The 15,664-nt window shown below is 33.1% G+C and overlaps 1 protein-coding gene across 1 annotated transcript; it reads right to left on the bottom strand.

Moving 5' to 3' along the window:
- Positions 1 to 3,094: 3,094 nt before the first annotated feature.
- Positions 3,095 to 15,659, bottom strand: mbip (MAP3K12 binding inhibitory protein 1). The gene is given in 9 exon segments (NM_001256179.1): positions 3,095 to 3,419; positions 3,529 to 3,567; positions 7,875 to 7,969; positions 8,073 to 8,225; positions 8,689 to 8,754; positions 11,621 to 11,717; positions 13,251 to 13,463; positions 14,871 to 14,987; positions 15,495 to 15,659. Coding segments are annotated over 9 exon segments (1,038 nt in total). The 5' UTR covers positions 15,648 to 15,659; the 3' UTR covers positions 3,095 to 3,314.
- Positions 15,660 to 15,664: the final 5 nt, after the last annotated feature.

Below are 15,664 nucleotides of genomic sequence, written 5' to 3'. Positions count from 1 at the left end.
AAAAAATTGTTATTCTGAGCAAATTATTACCCTCTCAGGGAGGTGATTGATGATCTTGATGTGTAAATCGAATTGTTTAAATATTTTGTCCCAATTGCTGTTAAATTATTAAACCAACGACGACAAGAACAACAACAACAACGCCCTATAGTTGGCATATTTGTGCGCAGTTTATTATGTATGATTTGTGTTGTCTAATAATTTGTAATGTATTGCCTGGCCTTCTATGTCCAGGAAAATGTAGATGACCAGGCAATACATTACAAGCAAACAGCGGTAATTTTGTAAAAAAAAAAAAAAAAAAATGTTTGAAAAAATATTTTAATTTAGAAACAATGCTTTTAGACCGTTATAAAACAAATGTAAAAAATTATTGACTTTATTCAAATCCACATCCAAATTTCAGCATTTTCTCAGTTGTCATATTTGATATCTAAATTGTTTTATTCAAATATTCAGAAAGTATTTGCCCTTTCCAATTTTAATAAACCTTTAACCATTAATGCAGTGAAGTTCCATGGAGAGGCCAGAGATGATGAAATCTGTGAGTCACAGCAGCCACTGCTGCATGCTCAAACTGCCTGCCGCTTGCAATCACATTCACATTTTCTTTAAGCAGTCACCACTACCCTCAATCACATGTAATAATCGTAGATCGTTTTTAACATGTTAACATATTCATGGACCTCTCGCTGGCATGACTGCCTAACAATTATGCTTCAGATATTTCTTAAAATAGACAGACAAAAATGGACAGCATTTTCCACTAAATAGAATTTGAGGCAGGGATTTGTGTATCCTTATAAAACTGTATGATGGTGCCATTTTGATCTTTTTATCCAGTTTATTAGTGTTCATTTACAGTGCTCAGCATATATAAGTGCACCCCTCACAAATCTATCTTTTAGATTCATATTTTTAATAGGAAGCTATACAAAATTATATTTTGTGCATATACATTAGACTAGTCTGTAAAGCCAAATCTGAAGCTCATTTAACAAAATAACTTATGATAACGGTACAAAAAAATAGTACACCCAAATTTATATGTTATAGAAAAAAAATGTAAAAAGAGGAAAAATCAAGAAAAGCAGAAAATTTTGGAATATTTTGTTGCGATATTGTAGTTTGTATTTTTTTCCGCAATATTTAGCTTGAATTTAATTGTATTATCTTTCAATTTCTAAATATGTTTGGAGACTAAATTACTATTTTAATAAAAATATATCTGTTTAATAAATCTGTTCTGTTTAAATGCACCAAAATACATTGCCTATATTTAATGAGAAATGGATACAAATATTCATTTTCAAAATAGTGTGTACTCAATTATGCAGAGCTCTGTAGCTAATAATAAAAATTAGAATATACATTTTTATTATAAAATTTATATAAAAGAATATAAAAATTATTTTAAAAAGTGCCATACAAGAATATAACTGATCCTGGAAATAATATTGTTTCTCTTTTTTTAAATTCATGCTCTCTGTTTTTTTTTTAACACAGCTATATACAGTTAAAAATGAGAGCTACTACTGAATTTACAGTTGAATGTAATTCTGATAATACAGATTGGCTAAAATAAATTGAAATTCCAATGTTATTTTAATATCAGAGATTTTGTTGTTGGTGGTATTGTTTTAATATTTTATACTTTAGTGTTTAATTCTTTAAATTATGTTTCATGGGGTTTAGTAATTATAATACCAAACCTGCAACACTTTATAATGCACACTATGAACATTTATTAAGCATTAGCATACAGTAAATTCATCATTTGTTAAGCTTTAACTCTACATTAATCGACTTTAGTTAGCAGTTTATAATTACAGTTACAAATGCTGGACTCTTGACTTATAAGCACATTTATAATGTGCGTAATAATTGTACTTTCATACTTTGGTAAGGATTAATTTTTTCATTACTAAATTAAGTATTGCATTATTTACAAACCAGTTATTTAAGCATAGTTGCAGGTTTTTAGAATCATACAGAATAAGTTAATAAATGATTAATAAACTATTCAAATCAACGTTTATATATATATTATTATTTAGGCATTATAGTAACGCTTACCATGTATGTTAATAAATGTTGTATTAACTCAACTTCATCCAGTTTTGTGACTAAATCTAAACTGAGGACTATTTATGCTTCATAAATCCCTAATAAACGACAAGGCTCAGTATCAAATGAACAATAATCTTTGCGGTCTTATTTAAAAAATAAAATTACAGTAAAGTTTAAACATTGCAAAATAACAGGAGTTATCCAAATACAACATAAAATTGGATAAAAAACTACAATATAATAATTTAACAATAAATGATGATGCAACGTTTAAATCTTATTTAGTGATGGTTAAACTGTACAGAAATTTTATTTTAGATAAGGTTGCAAAGATTTATTTTTAATTTGATACAGTTTCTGTACATAGTATCTTCAAATGAATAAAAATAAATAAACATAATCATTTATTTTCTTTTTCCTTGTTTAGAATTTAACTGACCCTTTAATTGGCATTTATAATGGATTTATAAAGCATTAATAGCCCTCACTTTAGATTAGGTGACAAAACTGGATGTAGTGGAGTAAACAAAGCATTTATTAATATACAAATTAACTTAACTATTCATATACGCCTTAATAATAAGAATTATGTTTATCTAAATACTCATTCTGAATGCTATTAAAAAAACACCAACTTAAATGAAAAAAACACCAAGCTTAAATAACTGGTTTGTAAATAATGCAATACTTAATTTAGTAATGAAAAATAAATCATTAACAAAGTACGAAAGTACAATTATTAAGCACATTATAAATGTGCTTATAAGTACAGAATACAGCATTGGTAGCTGCAGTTATAAACTGCTTACTAACATCTAGTAATGTTGAGTTAAAGCTTAACAAAATGAATTCAATATATGCTAATGCTTAATAATTGATTCATAGTGTTATTAAAAAGTGTTACCAATAAACCTTGTGACCCAATACACTGCACATTCAGAAGATGAATACATTTTCCAAAGAAAATTAAAAATACTGGAGGGCTGCTATCAGCTGAGGGAAAAATACATAAGAAAAACACCATCAAATCAGATGCACATTTATTTACATAAGCGGTGTACAAAAAAAAACACAACGACACATTTATGTAAAAAACAAAACATTTTCCATACATTTTATAGATATAACATATTCACTGACACACTCTCTGAAATGTGTGATCATCATAGTTGCACACATGACCAAAAAGATGAAGTCATTAGGAGAAAGAAAAAAATAAAACATAGAAAGTAAAAGTGCATGTGTCAGTATGAAAACTCTGCGTCTGCGGACTGGAATTCGTTGCTTTTCTTCATCAAGGCAGCTTTGACGGCACTGATCTTCCCATCGAGCTCAGCCAGACTGTAGTTCTGTGAAAACAAGAGCGTTTTCATCAGCTAATACCTTCTCTTTCAACAGCGGGACCTTCGTATTTTTTTCTCTCCATGAAAACGCAAATGAATCAGTAATGGAACTTACCTGCGACATTGAGGCTTTAGGTCGTTTGTGCGAGTAATTCTGGGCGAAAAAAAAGAAATGAAAGCATGAAACGAATGCTGATTTATATGAACAATGCACATCAGGCGTCATTCAAAAACACGCTGCAGCATTTATCTCAATATCAGACTAAACAAAAACAAAGAAAAACTATTACAAGGCTGCTTTCACAAGGGGGTGGAAAAAAATACAGCAAAAAGGGGAGAAAAATGTAATGGCAGCCAAAACAAAAAAGCCGAACCAAGGACAAGCGTAAGTGGACAGAAACGGCACATGATTAGAGTATGAAACGGAGATGTCCTTCAGCATCACTCAATCACTGCCAACAAACCCGAGCCGCTATGGACTTGCACTGATTAATAGTATTAAGTGGGGGCCATTGGGATTTTTTCTGTCACCCAATGGCCCTTTCATTTGTTCTGTCTATCTCTTTTTATCTATTACCCATAATTTATCTCCATTTTAATCACTTTTCATGGGTGCATATGGACCCACTTGGCAGATGCATGATATCCGCTCACCCTGGTCAGTAGAGTTCAATTAATTCATTCGACTTGCTGAAAGCTGCGGCGCAAACTAAGAAGATCAGCATATTTGACGGCACTCAATGTCCCACTTTACTGGCAATATGCAGACAGACACACACACACACACACACACACATACACACACATTGTAAAGGACATGGAAATCAGCTAGCTTTCAGCCCAGCACTGAACTAAGTGAAGCTGGTGTGAGGAGGCGTAGAAACGGTTCAAGAGCACTTACTCAGCTAACTTTGATGGGCTACAATCTGACAGGGATAACAAATTCTGAAGTGAGCGAAAAAAATATATATCACTCATATCAGCTTTTAATGGTTTTGAAGAACTCTCCGGCCAACTGTCGTGAACGCAAGAGGAAACACATGCGAGAAGGACGTGTTGTGGTACAGTGGGAAAAAACAAACAGTGGAAATGGCAACAAACAAACAAATATTACTAAATGGGTCAAAAGAGGCCATTTATCATATATATGTATGTATGTATCATGTCTCATTAATGGATAAAGCTATGGTACCTTAACACAGTGTTTCTCAACCTGGAGAACAACCAGCTCTGCACATTTACCAAGTCTCCTTAACCAAACACACCTGATTCAGATCATCAGCTTATTAGCGGAGACTGAAAAACCTGTAATGAGTGTGACAGACAAAAGGGACATCCAAAACATACAGTGCTGGTGGGACTCTTCGGGAACGTGGTTGAGAAACACTTGCCTTAACATGACACGTGCTTTACAAACTAAAAAACAAAAAAACATTTATGCATTCTTGAAATGTGGAAAACAGAGAAAATGGGCATGCTAACATTAATTTGCGTAATAACAGCATTCTGGGTGTCTAAAAATGTTCCAAAGTTATCATATGGAGTCAATCTAGGCTCATATATACATATATACTTGCAAAATAAAGTTTTAAACAATAAATAAATAAATGCAAATTAAAGAAAAAAAAATTAGCAAACAAAACAAGAACTGCAAATACAAATCAAGCAGTGCTATATATATATATATATATATATATATATATATATATATATATATATATATATATATATATATATATATATATATATATATATATATATAGCACTGCTTGATTTGTATTTGCATATATATAAAATAATAAAAACGATATATATTTGCAAAACAATTTTACAGCATTGCCTTTACAAAACCCGTACAGTCAATTGCAATGCTCATTTTGATTAACTTTTTAGTCAACCGTGAGTTTGCGATGCTGTTTTCAATTTTCGTTTCTGCGTGTTTTACTTTGTGGCCCTGATGTGAAAAGAAGATTGAGACAAGGGAACTTGGGCATTTACCGGACCTACTGGGCTGTGACAGGGTATATACAAAAATCAGAGAATGAAATTTAATACCTTTAAAGGCCTTTTTTAAGACTCTTTCCATGCATTTTAAGACCTCATCGGCAACATTTTAACTTACAGTCTACTAAATACTAATTGTAAAACGAATACATTATTCATATACTGATTTAAAATGCTAAGCCAGGTGGCGCCTATAGAACAGCAGGAATAACAGTGTTTCCATGGCAATAGCAATAAACAAAGCAGGGTGATGTCAAATCTAGCAGGATTTAATCGAATTCTGAAAAACTACACAACATCCCAATATTCAAAGATTAAATTCATGCAAACTTTAGCATACTGATACAAAATGTAATACTTTTTAAGGGCCTTAAATTTGTCTACATTGATTTATCAAGTTTTAATACTTGTGAAGACCCCACGGACACCCTGTGTAAGACCATTTCTGTGATGCTGTGTGTCTAGGTGATGACATCGCTTAAAAGGAGGTAGGTCCAGACCTGTAAACGCAAAAGTTCCCTTGACTCCGCCCCCTTGTCAAATCAGGGGCACAAAGTGAAAAGAGAATAATTAAATTGCAAATATTTTAGGTTTTTTTTTTTTCACTTCTTGATTTGTATTTGCAGTTAGCAAAATTTATTTTTATTTCCCAAAAATAGCAATTTTTGAAGATTTGCATTTATTTATTTATTTTTTTTTTGCTCAATACTTTCTTTTTTGCTTTTCTGCTACATATGGCCCTAGGTTGACTCCATATTATTTTATTAACCAACAATAAACTTAACAAGAATAATGGAGACTGATTGGTCATCTGGTGTAATGTTAGCTATGTCGTTTATTTGGCAAATATGTTCCTTCTCCCATTTTTCGTCCCAAACCACACCAAGTGAGCTAAAAAACTTTGCAAATTAAGGGATTTTTATTTAAAATTTGGTGTTTCCATTACTTGTTTATCATGCAATACTACAAAATGGACATTAAAACAGGGGGCTGGAAGCACAGCTACTGCCACTCAAAGGAGAAACAAACAAAAAAAAAATACTATGGAAGTCAAAGGTTGCTTTTTTCAATATTCTTCAGTATATCTACCTGAACACAAGAAAGAAACTGGCTGACAATTCATTTTTTGGGTGAACTTATCCCTTTAATGCCAGTCAAGTCCAAAATTTATGCAATGTTATCAAATTAACATTAATTTTATTGAATTAATATTTTGATTATATTTAGATATTATTAAAAGGATAGTTCACCTAAAAATTACTTACCATCTACTTACCCTTAAGTGGTTCCAAACCCTTATGAGCGTCTATATTTTCTTAAACACTAAATAAGATATTCTGAATAAAGCTAAAAACTGATAACCATTGACTTCCATTGTAATAAAAACAAATACAATGAAAGCCAATTGTTACAGGTTTACAGCTCTACTAAAAATATCTTCTTTTGTGCTCAATCAATAGAAGGAAACTCAATCAGGTATTAAAAAATTAAAGGGTTATAAATAATAACAGAATTTTCACTTTTGGGTGATGGATTGCTTTTTTTATTAGGCAATTTAAGGTAGATAAGCCAGGCTTCATCGGAAGTAGGGCTGCACGATATTGAAAAAAAAAGGACATTACCATACTTTGTTTTGCTGCGATGTATATTGTGATATGAATATCAATTCACCAGATGATTTTTAATAGCTCTGTTTGGGAAGATTAATAATAAACTGTGAAAATAAACCGTGCTTTCTGGTTTTCTGGGGAGAGTTAAAGTAATCAAAGACAATGGAACGGAACGTAACATGATTATTGTACAAATAATTTAAAATCTTTAAATTAAATCTTTTAATCTTTATTTAATCTAATTTTGCAATATGACCATTGCGGATACACACATTGCGCTATATACTATCACTAGCATTTCTACATTCTCTGTAGCTAAGTCCACATGATTTCTGTAACACATTAATGCAGACCGATAAACAGAATCCAATCCTAAACATGCAAACTGCTAACAAAAAATGTCACGGATAAATAAATGAACTCCAGCTAATCAAACTGTGATATTGATTAATATATGTGAATAATGTTAACCACAAAAAGACTATTTAATTATAGATCCTGCATGCTTTGTGTCAATAGTGTGGCTTCGTTAACTACATACATATTAAGGTATGAATAAAGCTTGCAGTGTTTTCAGTATTTACCTTCTCTCTATATGAATTTCTCTATTATACTTTTCAAATAGAATCATACTGACAATTTGTTTAAAAATCGAACACAAAACCCCCTATCACAATCCCTCAATGTCTGGTTCTCTGTTCATAAGATACGGTGGATGCTCAAAGAGTGTAGAACTTGAGGAATGACACCGCTAAGATGAACAGACTAATTCAATATCTGATCTTCCACTCCTCCAACAAACAAGGACACACATACATTCTCTCTCGCTTTTTTTCCCACCACTTACTGTGGAGTGGAAGTACTCCGGGGAAAGACCCTCGAGCTCCAGAATTCGATCTTCAAGTTTCTTTAGTCGCTGATAAACGCTTTGTGGAACTGGACCTGCAAAGAGACAGATACAGTAACAGTAGCAGTTTCACATTGTGAAAAACAGCACAAATAAATGAATTAACTTCCACTTGTTCTTCTATGGAATCAAATCTACCTGGTGGAAGTTTAAGGTGAGATTCCATGTTGTGGAGCCTCTCCTCAACGGCAGAGTTTCCACAGTCTCGGTTGATGGATCCCTGCGGCTGCTCTCCCAGATCAGCATGTGCCCCTCTGGTTTGGGGTCCGTATGTATTTATAACACGAGTCACTGCAAACAAACGCCAATTAATGCTTCAAGAATTGACCAAATGTGTTGATATTGATTTACACTGTGAGGGCCACAGCACGAATTACTGCTATGCTGTTTAATATACAGGGTGGGCCATTTATATGGATACACCTTAATAAACTCATTGGGAACTTCACAAGAAAAACAATGGTGTGCTTGGTTTTAAACGTAACTTTATACTTTCATGAGTTATTTACAAGCCCCCCTCACCAACTGTATGATTTAATACTATGATTTCTTTATTTTTTTCCCTCTTAAATTATTGTGATAAGACAGTAGATATTGTTAGGAAGTGACGTTGGAAAGAGGGGGAATGGCAAAGGTCCACAAGTCGGGACTCAAATTCAGGCTGTCGTTATATTTATTATTCAGTTTTAAATAAGTATAACCTTATCTAATACTAAGTTTCCTTACAATGAAAATACACATAAAAAAAACACACCTTTGACATGACTCTTGAAACCAGGATATGGTGTAAAGACTGCATCAGTTCTTGCACAGCTGTCTTCTGCACACCACACAGGGAAAAGATATTGTTAGTTTGTACAGCAAAAGCAATATAAAACCTCTGCTTCTTATAACAGTAATATTCATTCTTTCATTTTCTTGTCGGCTTAGTCCCTTTATTAATCCGGGATCGCCACAGCGGAATGAACCACTAACTTATCCAGCTAGTTTATTTACGCAGCGGATGTCCTTCCAGCCGCAACCCATCTCTGGAAAACACACACACACACACACACATTTACACACACACAACAGACAATTTAGCCTACCCAATTAACCTGTACTGCATGTCTTTATACTGTGGGGGAAACCGGAGCACCCAGAGGAAACCCACGCGAACGCAGGGAGAACATGCAAACTTCAGACAGAAATGGCAACTGAGCCGAGGTTCGAACCAGCGACTTTCTTGCTGTGAAGAGACAGCACTACCTCCTGCGCCACTTGTTTAGCAGTCAGGGCACTGGTTAGGAATTTAGCCAGTATAAGAAGCTGTCTCAACCACAAAAAAAAATTAAAAATAAATAAAAATTCTTCCAGTGCACTAAAACATTTCCTCCCTAAAATGTCCCACAATGCTCCATGCAAATCAGACAGCATCAATGCTCGCTATGTTCCTAATGGAATTCTAAAGCACATGAATTACGTGAAATTACCAAACATAACGACACATATGGTGCATTCCAGTCCAAATTATGCCCTTAACTTTCTAACTTTCCTCCATATCATTTACATAGATGTATGTCATCGGTTATGTTACACAGGTGTCCACAACTGGTAGAGTACCTGAAAGGGTTAATATGGAGTTCCCTAAACCCTTGAACACTTGGTAATTAATATACACTGTGAATGCAAGTCACTATTGAGATGACATTCGCATTGCATTGTGGGATATACAGGTACTGGAGTGTACACTTGAAGCAGACTCGAACCCTCGTATAAAATCGAGGAGTCAAGAGTGTGTCCATGTAAACCTCCCTTGTCCTTATTGACAAAGTGGAATGCGCATTAAAATTAAGGCGAGGACTCCTAATTCCTCATGAATTTGCCTGTACGTGTCTAGTGAAGTGGAACACAGCCATACTCTAAACAGCCACTTTATTCTGTACACCTCTCCAGCTGCTTGTTAATGCAAATACCTAATTAGCCAATTACATGTCAGCAACTAAATGCATATAGCCATGCAGGTGTGGTCAAGACGATCTGCTGAAGATCAAACAGAGGATCAGAATGAGGAAGACACACACTTTAAATCAGCGATTTCAATCCTGGTCTTGGACATTCACCACTCTGCGCATTTTATTCATCCCTTATTATTATCCCATCAGCTCATTATATTAGGTTTAAGAACTGTACTGACTGTGTATAAGATGATCTGTACAAATGTGCAGAGCAGTAGGTCCCCAGAATCAGGACTGATCAGCCCCTGATTTAAAGAGATTGTTCACAGAAACAAGAGTTTCTTTATTCGGTTGAACACACCCACAAAAAAAAAAGATATTTTGAAAAACAGTTGCTGTTGACATCCAAAGTAGGAAAAATATATCTTGTAAGTCATTAGTAGGCTCATAAGGAATCTGGGTGTGCAGATATCCGCAGATTTTTGGCCCATCATTGAGTCTATTTATGTACTCGTGTAAATTCATATTTATCAGTTTTTAAATTCATTTCAGCAATAATATTGACTACATTGACTGTTGTTTACAATACAGTTTGTAAAGTAATATTTGTTTTGTCTTTTAGTAGATACATTATATGATAGACTTGGTTTGTTTACCAAATAAATGGATGTAGATGGATTTGCACTGTAAACCCTAAATAAAAGTTACAAAACTATTATTTTGTATTTCATTTAATAAGTTATTAGTAATGATATTCTTAAAATAATACTACATAAATCCACACATTTTTTTTTTTTTTTACAAAATTCTCCGCAGAAATAGCAAAAATTGTCCGCAGATTCTGTCTGGCCATAGTCATTGGCTATGAGTTTCCAGCTTTCTTCAAAATATCTTTGCGTTCAACAGAAGCAGGTTTGGATCAAGTGAAGGGTGAGTAAATTATTACAGAATATTCTGTTTTGGGTAAGGGACTCTGAATATGGTTGAGTGTTTCAGAAATTGTTGATCTACTGGAATTTTCAAGCCCTACAGTCTCTATGGTTTACAGAGAGTGGTTGAAAAAAAAAACATCCAGTTAGTGCAAGTTATATAGGTGAAAATGGCTTATATGTATATATAATTGTCAACGTTTGAAGTGGATCAAAACAGTTTTTCTAAATAATATTGTAGACAAGAATGGGTGTAGTTGCTGTACTGAGTGTGTATAAGATGCTCAGTACAAATGTGGATTCCCAGGATCAGGATAGAAAGCTGCTGATTTAAAGGGTTTTCTGATATGTTACTACTTGGTCTGAAAAAGGAAACATCCAGTGAGTGCAAGTTCTATGGGCGTAAATGCCTTGTTTAAGTGTGTGTGTGTGTGTGTGTGTGTGTTTGTGTGTGTGTGTGTGTGTGTATATACATATATATATTCATTCTGATGTGGCGACCACTGTTTAATAAAGGGACTAAGCTGAAAATAAAATAAATAAATGAAGATATAATGTTGATATGAATTTAACATTTAAAAAGCCTCAGAAAAACTGCCATGAATGTTATGTAAATACAAACTTTTATTTTGGATTATTTATATAGTTAACCGTTTGACAGCACTAACAATAATAGATTTTATTTGTAGAATTTTCTGTGAAAATGACAGTTGAATTCTGACCTCACGTCAGTGAAAATCAGCACTCTTACAAACATTGGCAATTGTTGTGCAGTATACCTTTGACCACCCCCCTGCCGCCCATACCCTCCCATTCTCACCCTGATTGCAGTCGATCACGTTGCAAAACTCCCTCACATTGTTTTCATTGATCTCCAGCTGTTTGCGCTCTATAAATGCAGATATCCTACGTTCAATCTGAGAAAATGAGGAGAGAGAGAGCAATGAGGGTCAGGCTGATGAGCTATTGAAGAACAAAAAAATCAATTCACTGTCTTCTTTTTTGCTGTTTAGTTATAATGAGGACCGCTAGGCCGTACGGGCTGCATGACTAACAAGTGACCAGGGTGGACACAATTATTCCAAAAATCAAAATATTTCTCACACGTAACCGTTTCAGATAGTTGTGATTTGCTTGGGCCTTTTATTACAGTGACTGTAAATAAATAAGCAATAAAAATGAGGGCCTCCTTGTCCTTCGCCCACATGCAATTTCAGCGTGTAATGAACATCCACTTCATAACGTTGCAAGGACCAGGACCTCTCTCAGGACTCTCAAAGTGGGTGGCTATTTGTTTCTTTCTGAAGGAAAAGTGGTGAAGGAGCCTTTCATTCATTCTCAACTGTCTGTCCACAGATGGCAATTCACACTGCATATGACTGACCAACTGGGGCAGATTACATGCAAATAATACATTCTGACTGTCAAGCAATTGACTTTAATTGTGTTTTGGGAGAAGAGATTGCTTTAACACACAAAAATAAATGTTCAGACTAACAATAATCATTGGTAAATAAAAATGAAAACAATAAACTATTCAACTAAATAAATTATCTTAATACGTAGCAATGTACTTATGACTTACTGCATTAAAACTGAAAATAGCTCTTGGATGAAAAAAGATTTTACATTTGACATTTTGATTTAAACTATATATATATATATATATATATATATATATATATATATATTAAAAAAAAAAAAAAAAATATATATATATATATATATATATATATATATATATATATATATATATATATATATATATATATATATATATATATATATGTTTTATAATATTATGACAAAATTATTTGGTTAGATTTGATTTGATTAGAAAATAAAAGGGTAATATTTTTCTTAATTAAAATGCGTTATTAAAATAATGTAAAGCACATTTTATTAAGATTTTTAGAAGATGCACACTAAAATTTAATTCACTGAAACAATGGTTTATGTATCAAAACAACTTTGCCAGACATATTTCTTTTTTTAATAATAATTTTTTCAGAGTTTTTACTATCAACAAACAGGACAGTAGAGACTATTACCAAGAAAGCATGGGGAGCAGAGAGAAAGAGGAAGGGTCGGCATTGGACCTCAAGGTGGAAATCGAACTCAGGTCGCCGTGATCACCGCCGTGAGTGCATTTGTTGATGCACTAACCACTACGTCATCGGTGCCAAACATATTTCGAATAGGAATCATTTGATGACATATAAAAACACTACATAACGGATGCTCCAAAAAAAAATAATAATAATAATAATAATAAAAAATTGTCATTAATTGTCATTTTTAATCTTTATATTTTGCAACTATCCTTCAAAACCACTACGTTTTACCCCAATTTGTAAATATTCATATGATCACTTACTTGTTTAAATATTCCAATAAATACAACTGTGATTTGTGTAAAATATGCCTACATTTTGAAGTGATAAATTTACCTCTGATTTAGCAGCCTTGATCTGCACGTTATCATCGATTTGAGTCCTGTTTCGATCCTCAAGGGCAGCACAGTGGTCAGATGTAAGAGGATCATCAGTAAACATCTGCTCAGATGTATGTGCAGTTTCTTTCCTTTCACCGATGTCTGGGTTGGAACTTGTACAGTTATTTGCCTCAGACTCCACTATCTGCTTCAAACTCTCAGAGACCGACTAGAAGCAGAAGGTTAATAAAAAAAAAACAATGTGGTAAAAGACAGTCTTACAGTGTCTTTATAATGATAAACTGTGTCTTAGCAAGGAGTCAGAAGATAATGTGCAGTAATGCTGGTCATATACATTTAAAAAAAAAAAAAACGCTGATAAGCTAATCAGAGAACCATCTTGAAGGACAAAGGATTCATTTTGCCCTGTCAGTTTTTGTTTTGCAAAAAACACTGAACATATTTACATTTTAAGAACATTATTCAGGAAACAACATTATTCCACTTGCATAATATGAATTTAATAGTGCAGGGCAACGATTAATCGTAGTAAACCGTGACCAAAATATAAATACGTTGTAACATAATATATATGTGTGTGTGTAGTATGCATATTTAAAACACACATATACATAAAACTTAATTTTACAATAAAAAATATTATATATATTTTATATGTAAATGTAAATAAACATTTTCTCAAAAAAATTTAATAAATAGCATATTTATATATATATATATTTATATATATATATATATATATATATATATATATATATATATATATATATATATATACACACACACACACACACACACACACACACACACGCGAACACAAACACACACACACACTTACATACATACATGCATACACACAAACACACACACACACACACACACACAAGCTTTGAATTTGGATGTGATTAATTATAAATAAACATGAGTCAGTACTATGTATTTTATATATTTTAATGATCAACTAAAAGAGTGCACTTACTTTCTATCCCTCAAAGCCTTAATTTCATAAAATAAAAACATTGCAGCAAAAGCTTGTTTCCACCAAAGAAAAAACAAATAAGTAAGGATAACTGTGACTTTTCTTCAACGCATTGTGATTTGATACTTGCAACTGAAAATGATGAACATTATCTCGTAATTCTGACTATTTTCAGTATTGTTACTCTGCATCTCAGGGTTTCAAATGGTTTTGACTTCGTTTATAATAATTTATATCTTGTAATTTAAACGTTTTATCAAAAATGTGAGATACAAATGAAGATTTGTGGGCAATAAAGTCCCTATTCTAACATAAAAAGTCAAAATGCAAGATAAAATATTAAATAGCATTATAAAATTCTGACTTTTCCACCAATAATATATCATGTTTCCTTCTGGCAATACTGATGATATTCTCTGAATTACAATTGTGACATAATGGGTTTAATTTTTTATTCCATTGTGGAAACAAATGTTCACCAATTCTCTGGATAAGGTTCATTACAGATAAGTAAACAAATAAATGGCAAACAAAATTCACTTACAAGATCTATTTAAAGGTTCAGAAGATATCTTTATACTTAAAAAATCAGCTATGTGTGTTAGTAAATGTTATAATGCACATGACTCTGTTTACCTGTAGTTTGGAGATGTGCTGTTGTAAACAGGAGTGCACATGAGATGGCTGAAGCTCACAGATGTTCACATTGTTGACATTGGCACTGATTTTCAATGCGTTATCATCTATTTTTAACTGGAAAATAAGACAGTTTTTTGTTGTTGTTGTGGTTTCTAAATTGTCAATGCAGAAAAGATGCCTAAAACAGACTAGGTGGTTTATTTCGCTGGTCAATATGGTTTGTTAAATGAGTAGTAAGATTTTAGGCACTTGTCAGCTGGGGAGGCAGGGAGTAAAACCAGCTAAAAATTGAATAAAAATCCAGAAAAGAAACATATGAGACCATTATAAAAACTCCAGGACAGGCTGATTATTTCAGCAGTGACAGTGGAAATATTGCATATTACAACTTATTGCAGACAAGTACAGACAAATTATCTAAGTGATTGAAACAAATCATATTAGCGCGGACAAATCATATAATTTTACGACATGGGTGATCTTGTTACTTCGGAAAAGTTCCATAATTTAACGTTACATATTTAGCTTTTGGCATCTCAAATGAAATAACGTTACAAATATGACTGTTAAGAGCTCTATCCCAAACAGTGACACCGTGGCAGAATTTGCTTTTAAACAAACCTTTACTCCAAGCTCAGCGAGGGAGTCGACAATAGAGGCAACGCAGTCTCTGAAAGCATCCCTTTGTCTTGCATGAAGTGAAATCTGGCTTCTGCTTTGCTCTTGTTTACTTGCAGCACACGCACCGCGTCTTTCGCCGTCCGCCGCCATCATTCTTCCGCTCCCGGCTG

This window comes from Danio rerio, chromosome 17 (genome assembly GCF_052040795.2).
Source record: "Danio rerio strain M-AB ecotype USA chromosome 17, GRCz13ab, whole genome shotgun sequence".
Lineage (NCBI taxonomy): Eukaryota > Metazoa > Chordata > Actinopteri > Cypriniformes > Danionidae > Danio > Danio rerio.
This window is presented reverse-complemented; position numbering and strand designations above follow the sequence as displayed.